At 44.1% G+C, this 12,353-nt stretch overlaps 2 protein-coding genes across 2 annotated transcripts in view; both read left to right on the top strand.

Moving 5' to 3' along the window:
* Window positions 1-1,967: 1,967 nt before the first annotated feature.
* On the top strand, window positions 1,968-2,654 carry LOC308099385 (protein-L-isoaspartate(D-aspartate) O-methyltransferase-like; the record flags this gene model as incomplete). Its single annotated transcript, XM_080448127.1, has 1 exon — window positions 1,968-2,654. The coding sequence occupies one exon, from the start codon at window positions 1,968-1,970 to the stop codon at window positions 2,652-2,654; it is 687 nt and encodes a 228-aa protein (XP_080304253.1).
* Window positions 2,655-6,264: 3,610 nt separating this feature from the next.
* The window catches only part of samd14 (sterile alpha motif domain containing 14), a 44,749-nt gene continuing 38,660 nt past the window's right edge, over window positions 6,265-12,353 (top strand). Inside the window, exon 1 of the mRNA XM_080447777.1 lies at window positions 6,265-6,641. The gene's annotated coding sequence lies outside the window, so the exon portion shown is untranslated. The remainder of the gene's footprint in view (window positions 6,642-12,353) is intronic.

Genomic DNA, 12,353 nt, shown 5'->3' with positions numbered 1-12,353 from the left:
ACCATCATAATTAACTAAAACGGTGGTAATTAATTTTGTTGTGTTTAAAATAGCTGTTTCTGAGGATATCATGAAGCCTCGTTCCAATAAAGAAATGTAAAGGGTACTTTTGACCTATTTCAACTTGAAAATGGGTAAAAAAGCTACCCTAACACAATGGAAGGGTTAACAACTTTAACCCTGGTGTTCTTATTTTGGGCATGTCGTTATAGGCAAAAGGTTTTCAGATTTTTTCCAAAAATGTCAAAGGAACATATTCTTTTTATTCATTTATATTTATTCATTTATTATTTTCATTTTGATCGCAATATGTTGTGAGCGTGTAGATGAGGCGGGTCCATATTGGGCATTATCCTGCCATCTGACAGGGAGGAGTCCCATGTAACATATTGTTTTAACCAAAAAATATCACTTACAGCACCTTTAAAAGATGTTTTGTTTACAGGAACACCTGCATGCAATTTTTGTAATATTAGTTGATGCTGACATTATTATATTATATGTAATTAATTATGATTATTATTTACAGTTATTACGGGGCCAGGCTGCCAGCATTTTTGATATTGGCATTATTTTTCTTCTTCTTCTTCTTCTTCTGCCGTTTTTGCCAGTTCTGGCTGAACCGTGCATACGCTTTTTACGAAACTCGGCCATATGATAGATGGTCATGAAAAACTATCAAGAAATAAATCTCACAATCTTTCGTCAAAAGGTGGCGCTATAGCACTCAATTGAAAATGCCAACTTTGAACAGGTACAACTCATGCCCTGTTTGACCTACAGCCATGAAACTTCAATACACACATGCGTCTACTCATGATGAACAACTTTCACGCTCTGACTTTTGACCTCTGACCTTTAGATCTCCCACCATTTTGAATTATATGAAAAACAGTTAAAACCTATCTCCTCCTGGGATTTTTGAGTAATCTGCACGAAACTTTTTACGGACTTTGGACGGATTTTACATAAGTGAAAAAATGAAGCTTTAATGAGCCAATGAATATTGCAGTTTTATGACAATTATTCATCTGCCCCTATCACATACATGCAGACTCACATTTATTTGAAACTTTGCGGTAATGTTGAGGGTCATTCCAAATATCACTGAAACCAATCTTACTCCAATTGGTCAAAGGGGGTCGCTATAGCGATTTTTTTGAAAATGCAAACTTTAAACAGGAAAAAGTCATGCCTCGTTTGACCGACAGCCATTAAACCTGCTTACACATGTGCCTTGACTCATGAGGAACACATCTATCACGTTGACCAGTAAGCTCCGCCCTTAGATTGTCCTTAATTGTGAGCAGTTTGAAAAACACTTAAATATGTCGATGAAATGAAATTTGTCCCTGAGCAAGACTCTTAACCCCTAATTGCTCACAGTCCCTCATTGGAAACAAGACCGCAAGGACTTTCATGAACTGACCTGTTAAAGCAATTATCCTTTTTCTCTCTCTCTCTCTCTCTCTCTCTCTCTCTCTCTCTCTCTCTCTCTCTCTCTCTCTCTCTCTCTCTCTCTCTCTCTCTCTCTCCATTCACTGGCCCCGTATTATTGCTGCTTGCAGCTATATTTTATTATTATTATTATGACAGACTGTTTATGACAGAATTTATCTTAACTGATTAACTGTGTAAGAAGCGTTGACACCCAGAAAAGGAAGGAAAACGGGTCGTTGAAACACTGACCCCTCTGTCTGTACGGATCAAATCTGTCATAGCAATTGAATTTATTTCAGCTTTTTCACTCTGTATGGAAGCTTGCTCTTAATCTTTGCCCGGTTCGTTTGGCAGGCTGTGTACACTGGTGCTGTGTACAAACGATTGGTTACTCAACAACACGAATGTTTACGCTAGCATGGGACAGGGGAAATGGCAACCACGACCACATGACGTTGACACTATGACGTCACTCCCCAAACTCTTAAAGAGCTGCTGGGTACATGCTCCGCAGAATGTGTTTAATCATGGCGTGGGAATGTGGAGGAGCCAGCCAAGCGGAGCTCGTTAACAAACTCCGCAAAAGTCATATCATTAAGTCAGACATGGTCTACAAAGTCATGCTGGCCACAGACCGAGCCCACTACTCCAAGTATAGTCCATACAAGGACACTCCACAGTCCATAGGCTATCAAGCAACCATCAGCGCTCCACACATGCATGCTTACGCCCTGGAGCTCCTGCAAGACAAGCTGTACGAGGGAGCTAAGGTTCTGGACGTGGGCTCGGGCAGTGGAATCCTCTCCGTGTGCTTTGCACGAATGGTGGGTCCCCAAGGGAAGGTCATAGGAATAGATCACATCAAAGAGCTGGTAGAGGAGTCCATAAACAATGTGAATAAAGATGACCCGAGCTTGATCGTGTCAGGCAGAGTCAAGCTAGTAGTGGGAGACGGGCGATTGGGGTTCCCAGAAGAGGCACCCTACGATGCCATCCATGTAGGCGCGGCGGCAGCCACTGTTCCCCAAGCACTCCTGGAGCAGCTGAAGCCAGGCGGCCGGCTGATCCTGCCTGTGGGCCCGATGGGGACCAACCAGATGCTGGAGCAGTACGACAAGCAGGAGGACGGCAGCATCAAGAAGAAGCCCTTGATGGAGGTTATTTATGTGCCTTTAACAGACAAAGACAAGCAGTGGTCCAGATTCAAACACTGATGATGGCGTGGGAAATCCAGTGGTTCTTAAATCCTTTTTAATTGGACCCATAAAGGTCCATTTGATTCCATTTGTGCACTCAGAATTACAGACCTGTAAGGGTTTATTTGGAACCCCCTCAAAGAACTCTGAGAGTTCCTGTACCCCACTTTGAGAAACACTGGCATCTTTAGTTTGAACCCGGAGGAGACCGGGTTTTTCCAGCAAACCATCATCAGAATTCTCTCAAAGTATAAAGCACATGTTTTTATTTTATTTAAAGCTCTAACATGGGATTAGAGCATCACACTGATGAATTGCTCATAGGGCAGGGATTTAAAGAGTCTGCTTGAGGTTAAGCAAAGAAAAGTGGGCTATTATTATTTTGTTTTTACAGGCCCGTATATTTGGTTATGTATTCCTTTTAATTGTTGGATTCATTTTTCTTTATTTACGACGTGGCTTTTGCAGGAGTCCGTCTATAAAAGGGTAATCTGTGTCTGTCTGTCTATCTGTGTGTCGGAGATAATCTCGCAAACTGCTGGACCGATCAGCAGCACATTTCTTATGCACACAGCCTTTTTTCACCTGTTTTACGTATTTAACTTGATTTTTAGGTCTGGGACCGTGCTCACATTTGGAGTCATACTCCATAGATACAGTTTGTCATAGACGACAGACGTAATAGAGGACCGACGTCACAGGCTGACCAGTCCGAAAGCCAACATTGGAGTCAGTCATGCCATTCCCATTTGGATCTCAACATGATTTGATTCTTCACAGCGTGGCTCTGAAAAGAGAGGATGCCAAAGCTGTGGGTGTGTGTCTGCCAGAGGCGATCCTAGGGTGTCGGGGGTGTAGACTATAGGTGGAGAAATTAGGCTCTCTGTGTGTGTGCGACAATTGAAAAATATACATAATATATTTATACAGCGCGGCGATTTCTTTTGGATTATTTTTTCTTTTTAGGGCAACCTTTTGGGGATTTGTTGGGGTCAACCTTTACAGATGCTGTATGTTATAGAGGCAACTTCACACCATATTTAGTACATTATACAGTTTACCCGGACATCTTTGATTGATTGAATACTTTAATCAGAAGTTTGCAGAGAAAAAGCACATGGAAGTACAGTTTACAATAAAAGGTCACCTAAAATGTAGTGCCCAGGAAAGCCACAATGACTTGTTTCAAATGGGATCCTCATGTACTCAATTCATGGAGACAATAAAAATAACAGTCATATATTATAATTATTACAGTTTACCCGGACATCTGATAAAGATAACGGCCAAGTATTTTTTTATGCATTAATGACAAGCAGGTTGTGTAGGTGTAACCTAAGGTCACTTGTCATGTAATGTCTCTGAATTGAGTACAAAGGACCCCAATGGAAACAAGCCATGGCTTTCTTGGGTTTTAAATCCTATATTAGCTGACCTTGTATTGAACTGTACTTTCATGTGCTTTTACTGCAAACTTCTAATAAGCAGTATAATAAGTGAATAAACGATCCAAAAACTGCTAAATATTCGGATTTGGACACGTCTGCCTCTACACACCTATCGCAACGTATTTGTCTTCTCCATTTATTCACAAATCCTAACTATTAGGAGCAGTGAGTGCTATTAGTGCAGCGCTCGGGGAGCAGTTAGGGGTTAAGTGTCTTTCTCAGGGACACGTAGGCTACTGTAGATCAGGGCCGGGACACAAACCGGGCACCTTCTGTTTCCCTGACGGCCTCTCACCCTCATTCAGCTATGGCCACTGAGTGAGCCATAGCTTTTTCCTCTCTCTCGCATCTCCCATCCAGTGCCAGTAGAGGTCACTGGTTCCACACTCTAAAGAGAGGAAACAGGGGAATGCCAGCAGCTGATTGGATCCTCTAACACATAATCATAACATCCCAGGTTGGATTAGACCAGACTGTGTTGCATGTCTCTCCTGGTCTCTCTGTCCTCAGTGTACTGTTTCTCTTCTTTCCTATATATATTTTTGGGCGGTGAAACCGCCCCTATAAGTGAGATTTGGAAAAATGTACTAACTCCTGCGCTGTGATCTGGGCCCAGGAAATTAGTAGAATTATCCTGCGCTGTGATTGGCCAATCACAGCCTATTCAGGACTGTGATTGGCCAGTGTCACATGACACATGTGCATAGCCCTATATAAGCAACCATAACTTGAAAAAAACCAAACATTTGTTTTTTTCAAGTTATGGTTTTGTCCATCATAAAGAGTGTTTCAATAAATGTATTTATCCTTTGTACATGATTGATCGACTCCATTCAGTATTGTGATTAGCTAGCAAGACACCGCCCACTTCACACAGGGTGTGATTTTTTTTTATCATAATAAAGCTGCCCATATGAGAGTATAATTAAAGAGTGAGACAGGAGTTGACCTGATGCCAACATGTGAGATTTGAACCACTACAGTGACTATACCAGTGGTGAAAAAAGTACTCAAATTCTTTACTTAAGTAAAAGTACCAATACTGCAATATAAAAATACTCTAAGTCCAGAATTTCTCTTCCATACCACAACACGACTAAAAATTTACTTGAGTAAAAGTACAAAAGTATTGGCATCAAAATGTACTTAAAGTACCAAAAGTAAAAGTACCAAAATGTTTGAAAATAGCAGATCTGCAAGCTCACAACGCGTCGCACCGCGACGCGTTGTGAGCTTGTAGATCGGCTATTTTCAAATAGCCTCGGTATAAAATAGGGCTGAAGTGGTTAATGCATGTTTTAATGTAATAATTTACATCTGCAAAGTAACTAGTAACTAAAGTTTTCAAATAATTGTAGTGGAGTAAAAGTACAATATTTGCCTCTGAGATGTAGTGGAGTAGAAGAAAGATTATAGACAATTGGAAATATTCCAGTAAAGTAAAAGTACCTCAAAACTGTACTTAAGTACAGTACTTGAGTAAATGTACTTAGTTACTTTACACCACTGACTGTGTACTCCCGTTCCGTTCTCCGGCTACACCTCCACTATCTCTCTCATCTCGTTATCCTCCTCTCCATCTTTCTCCCTCCATCTCTCTCTCCATTGCTACGCTCCCTTCTGTCCCTGCCAACTCCCCTCCCTCCCTCCCTCCCTCTCCTCTTTCCTCCCTCCCTTCCTTTCCTCTTTCGCTCCTCCCCTCATCCTCCCGTATCTCTCACCTTCTCTTCCTTCTAGTCTTCCATTACCTCTCCGTCGTTCAGTCCACCCCTCCTCTCCATCTCTCTCTCCTCCCTTTTCTTCCCTCTCTCCCTCCCACGCCTCTTAGCCCTCCTCCTTTTCCCAACATCTTTGCCCCCATCGCCCCCCCCCCCTCTTCTCCCTTGCTCGTCCTGTCACGGCTCGGCTGTCCTTGATGCTGGCAGCCTGAGTACTGCTGTTGTCAGGAGAGGAGAGGAGAGAGAGAGAGAGAGAGAGAGAGAGAGAGAGAGAGAGAGAGAGAGAGAGAGAGAGAGAGAGAGAGAGAGAGAGGTGGGGGGGAGAGAAAGAGGGAGAGAGAGAGAGAGAGAGAGAGAGAGAGAGAGAGAGAGAGAGAGAGAGAGAGGAACATAGAGAGGGAATAACACAAGACAAGTGATACAGAGAGAGAGAGAGCAAGCAAGAGCATCTCTCTCTGTGTGTGTGTGTGTGTGTGTGTGTGTGTGTGTGTGTGTGTGTGTGTGTGTGTGTGTATGTGTGTATGTGTGTGCGTGCGTGCGTGTGTGTGCAGGCAGAGTGCAGCATTCTGCTGAGTAGCGGTGAGGCAGCAGTACTGGCTGGTTGACTGTTAGTAGCTTAGCCTACTGTAGCAGACACCTTGGCAGCAAAGCTGGACCAGCTGGGGGCAGACAGAACTACAGCACCCAGCAGCCTGCAGCGCCCTGGCCGGCCCGGCTGCTGTGGACAGGAGCCCCGCGGAACCCTGGGAGTTGCAGTCCCTTTCTGCCTGCTGTGGGGAGACAGACGCAGGGAGAAGGGTGATGCCAGTGTGCCAGCCGTCAAAGAGAGGCAGATAAAGGTGGGTTCGAGTGTGTGTACGTGCGTGGCGTGTGTGCGTCTGTGTGTGTGTGTGTGTGTGTGTGTGTGTGTGTGTGTGTGTGTGTGTGTGTGTGTGTGTGTGTGTGTGTGTGTGTGTGTGTGTGTGTGTGTGTGTGTGTGTGTGTGTGTGTGTGCGTGCGTGCGTGCGAGAGAGAGAGAGAGAGAGAGAGAGAGAGAGAGAGAGAGAGTTGCTGATGTTGTTTACAACCTTTAAAATGTGTTTACCTGCTGGGTTCTAGTCCTCTCATGTCTTGTCATCCCCTCCTTTCCAAACACATCTCTGTCAGCCCACCTATTTCTGTCCCTTCACCCCCCACCCCTCTGTCTCTCTTCTTTCTGCTTTGTTTTGCTCTCTCCACCCCCTCCATCTCTCTCTCCATCTTGTCTCTCTCCCTCTTTCTTTCTACCTCTCTCTCTCTCTCTCTCTCTCTCTCTCTCTCTCTCTCTCTCTCTCTCTCTCTCTCTCTCAAGTGGGATGGAGAGAGACTTTGGTGTCTCTGTCTGTCTGTCTGTCTGTCTGTCTGTCTGTCTGTCTGTGTGTGTGTGTGTGTGTGTGTGTGTGTGTGTGTGTGTGTGTGTGTGTGTGTGTGTGTGTGTATGTGTACTAGACCATCCCCACCCTGTCTGAGAAGCAGATATGAGATGTAACAGATGCAGAAGCTATGTCCTGTCTCTCACTCTCTTCCATACCACAACACGACAACAACAAGGCTTGAAACATCATGACACATCATGACACAACAAGACTTGACATGTTATTAGCATTACACAACATGATATCCTCAACAAAACAAAACAAAACACAGCCACAACAACACAACACGACACATCATAGCAAAGGCGACATAACTAAACATGACATATCGCAACACAACACAACACAACACAACACAACACAACACAACACAACACAACACAACACAACACAACACAACACAACACAACACAACACAACATAATAAGATGTGACGTGTCATAACACAACACAACAATAACACTATAAGCACAACACAACACTTTTAGACTCTTCTCCCTCCTGGCTCCCAGCCCCCAGGCTGTGTAAAACCCTCCACCCCTCAGTCAGGACTGCAGACTCATCTCCCATCTACCGCCGCAGTCTGAAAACTCACCTCACCAACTCAAGACTCTACTTCTCCCCCTAGCACTCCTCAACGCTCTACCTCACATCCTAGCCCTCTACCTCATCCCCTAGCACTCCTCTACCTCACCCCCTAGCACTCCTCATTCCTCTACCTCACCTCCTAGCACTCTACCTCACCTCCTAGCACTCTACCTCATCCCCTAGCACTCCTCTACCTCACCCCCTAGCACTCCTCATTCCTCTACCTCACCTCCTAGCACTCTACCTCACCTCCTAGCACTCTACCTCATCCCCTAGCACTCCTCTACCTCACCCCCTAGCACTCCTCATTCCTCTACCTCACCCCCTAGCACTCTACTTCAGATCCTAGCACTCTACCTCACCCCCTAGCACTCATCATGCCTCTACCTCAGTGGTTCTCAACCTTTTCAGGCCGCGAACCCCCAAAATAATCATATTTGAACTGGGGACCCCCCAAAATAATCATATTTGAACTGGGGAACCCCCAAAATAATCATATTTGAACTGGGGACCCCCCAACCCTGACAAGCACTTGGAATTGTAGGAATCGAGAGATTACATTCAGTTTAACTCGGTTCCACAGATAAATATTGTGAGAATAGCCGATCTGCAAGCTCACAACGCCTTGCGTTGCGAGGCGTTGTGAGCTTGTAGATCGGCTATTTTGAAAATGTTTGCCTCTTTCTTATATTATTAGGCAATTTGGCCAGTTTTTATAGTATAATTTGATGATTGTTTTTGATGCAGTGATGGTCTTATTTCGTCTTTTTTGGGGGTATTAAAAAGGTCTTAAAAGTCCTTAAATTCTCACTTCACTGCCCCCCCCCCGCGAAATCACGTGGGGACCCACAGGTTGAGAACCACTGCTCTCTACTTCACCCCCTATAGCACTCCTCATTCCTTGTATCACTAATTGTTGCTTACCGTTTGATTTTGTCGTTTTGTGTACGAGCATCACTAGTCATCGTGTGTGTGTGTGTGTGTGTGTGTGTGTGTGTGTGTGTGTGTGTGTGTGTGTGTGTGTGTGTGTGTGTGTGTGTGTGTGTGTGTGTGCGACTGTGCGTGTGCGACTGTGTGTGTGCGTATACCACACCATCCCCACCCTGCCTGAGAAGCAGATACCCGACCTAACAGATGACAGTTCTGTCTGTCACTCACTAGAATGACACAACACGACCTATAACACGACTTGACACATCAACACAACACAACGCAACACAACACAACACAACACAACACAACACAACACAACACAACACAACACAACGAGACTTGAAATGTCATAACGCAATGGCATCCGTAGCAACAGGGAGGCCGTCGGGTAATCAGGAGGTCACCGCGTTCACCTCGCGGCTCCCGGTCTACGTGTCGCAGTGTCCCTGTCTTGCTCAGGGACACTAACCCCTAACTGCTCTCATGATAACCATCTGAGCCATCAGCTGGGTGAAGCCGGAATCTGAATTTGCCCCACGGGACTGACAAGGCTTTCAAAAACTCAAACGTGACGATACGTGAAAAGTTATAACACAAACATAAAAAAGACATCTAGAGCAGTGGTTTTCAACCAGTGGTCTGGGGACCACCAGTGGTCCTTGAGGGGGTTCCAGGGGGTCCCCAACCAAATTAATAGTTAGGAACCAAATTGACCCTTATGTGTCTGTAGCTCTGAGAGTGTACAAATGGAACCACATGGACCCTTATGTGTCTGTAGCTCTGAGAGTGTACAAATGGAACCAAATGGACCCGTTAGGGTCCATTTGGTTCCATTTGTACACACTCAGAGTCAAATGAACACTAATGATGATGATAGAGTGTAGATTGGGAACCCAAGAAATCAAAATGGTTGAGTCCCTGGCATATCTTTTCAAATGGGGGTCTGTGGGCTAATATGTGTCAATTTGGGGGTCCTTGACACGAAAAAGGTTGAAAACCACTGATCTAGAGGTTCAGGCTGCTACGCGGCCCTCACACCCACGTCACACCACCGATCCGAGTCATAGTGTCGGGGGCTTTATCAGAGTACCCGTTGTACCCGTCTGTTTGTGTCCCTTTTGTGCCCATATATGGAGATCTCTGTATCTGTATAGAGATCCCTGATGTCATCAGTATATGGCCATATATTGGCATGCCCATGTATGGGCATATCGGTTGGATCAGCGGTTCTGGACAACTGGAAATCTACAGTATGTGTGCCTATATATGGACATATCGGTCGGATCGGTGGTTCTGGACCACCACATATCCAAACTTCTCGACGGCGCGCACCGCACTCCCTCGAGTATTTGCTTGATGTGCGCGCAGAGTGGGCGTATCGGGTTTGTTTGTGGTTATATCTGAGTCATAGTGACATGGCCGTGGCCCTGCCTATATATGGGTATATCAGGATTGTTTATGGTTATGCCTGAGTCAGAGTGACGTGGCCGTGGTCCGCCCGCCATCCCAATTTTAATATACGACATGAGGACATGAGGAAAATGACCCATTATTATTATCTTTATTGTTGCGTTTGTGCTGAAACAACTTTGGCATGCCTTTACTGTGTCGCTATAGATAGAGAGATAGGGAATGTAATCAGTGTTCTTGATTCACACCGTGGCATTCGGAGGAGCCCTATTTTCATGGTTAGGAAGGCACTGTACTGTACATGCACTTGCATACATGAATGATCCCACCTACGTAACATAATGTACTATATAGAGACTATTTAGCCTGGGACAGAAAGTTTCACTGTTTAAAAAAAACAAAACAATCTCTACCGAGAAATAACAAAAATGTCAATGCACAGTAGACAGACAGGCTATGTGTTGCATTACTTGTTAAACAGACTAGACCTAGGTTGCATTCCACGACAATTTCAATGCCCATATCCTCAGACACCAAAAGGCATTCACTCAATAGACAACGTACGGCTTGTAATGTGTGTTCAGCACGCACACAATGATAGCCAACGTATACACTGCATTAGACACAATTTATTGGAAATTGCTTTGTGCAGAAAAAAGAAAACACACAAGTGTTTTACTGTTAGCCTGTTATCTATTTCAGGAACCTAAATATGCAAGACAATATCAATTAACACAGAAAAAAAACAGTGTTATTAAAAAATATATATATATTTTAGAGCTCGCCCTAAATTCCTCAAATGCTTTGCTGAGGGCTTGAAGGGAGCCCTGTACCTCCCCCATATGTCCAACCCTGAATGTACTCACATTACATCTTGAACATAAAAGTCTAGTCTAGTGTGTGTGTGTGTGTGTGTGTGTGTGTGTGTGTGTGTGTGTGTGTGTGTGTGTGTGTGTGTGTGTGTGTGTGTGTGTGTGTGTCTGTGTGTGTGTGTGTGTGTGTGTGTGTGTGTGTGTGTGTGTGTGTGTGTGTGTGTGTGTGTGTGATGAAGGGGTAATTGTCATATATATTGAGACTGTTCCCTGGGGGCAGACACATGACTGCATATTGCTTCAACAGTCATCCGGTCCTCTGCCTGGTTTATGTTCCCATAACTCACACAGGGGCGTAACATGGTGTGTGTGTGTGTGTGTGTGTGTGTGTGTGTGTGTGTGTGTGTGTGTGTGTGTGCGTGTGTGTGTGTGTGTGTGTGTGTGTGTGTGTGTGTGTGTGTGTGTGTGTGTGTGTGTGTGTGTGTGTGTGTGTGTGTGTGTGTGTGTGGTGTGTGGTGTGTGTGTGTGTGCGCGTGTGTGTGTGTGTGTGTGTGTGTGTGTGTGTGTGTGTGTGTGTGTGTGTGTGTGTGAGCGAGTGCATACATGTACTATATGTGTTCCTGTCATAGGCCACATTTTGTGACAATCTTGGACATCAAGCCAATTGAAGAATTGGTGTCCTTAATTACTGTATAGATTTGGATGAATTTTCATAATGTTAGGATAAAGGTTAGTATTAGGAATGGATTTGTTAGGTCTGGATCAGTTCTTCAGGATTGGATATGTTCAAGGTTATGATATGGAGATATGGAAAGAATGTCGGTCAATGCAATGTCCCCAAAAAGTTGGAAAAACCTGACATGTGTATGTACAGTATATGTGTATTTGATTGACTGGTATAGCCATATAGGAGTGCCAGGGTGTGCCTGTTCCACCCAAAGAGGCAGCTGGCACACTCAAAACATCACATGCAGAATGTTTTAGTTATAGTCTTTGTATAAGGTTTTGTTCGAAACTGTGTGTGTTGTAAAATTATAATAATTCATCATTTCAAAAATTAATTCGAATTTATTTTATATACAAAAAAAAACACTGACCTATTAATTTAAAAAAAATCAGTCTATACATGCACAAGTAGCCATTGACCTATGACCCCTACTATCGTCACAGTGACACTATAGCTGTGTAAATAGTTTTACAATAATTCTTGTTTAACCACTGTAGACAGTGACAGTGGGCAGGTCTGTGTCTATAAGGAGTGGGGATGAGACGATATGAAAATGTAATATCATTTTGATTAACTATATTATCGCGATAATCAAAATATGCTTAAAACTTAAAATGCCACTTTTGTTAACCACTTGAACCCCCAGCATCCCTATTCTGGGAGGAATGTTTGCCAAAAATAATAAAA

This window comes from Gymnoscopelus braueri (genome assembly GCF_963280865.1).
Source record: "Gymnoscopelus braueri genome assembly, chromosome: 13".
In the NCBI taxonomy this organism is placed as follows: Eukaryota; Metazoa; Chordata; class Actinopteri; order Myctophiformes; family Myctophidae; genus Gymnoscopelus; species Gymnoscopelus braueri.
The sequence above is the reverse complement of the archived record's forward strand: the minus strand, read 5'-3'. Positions and strand labels throughout refer to the sequence as shown.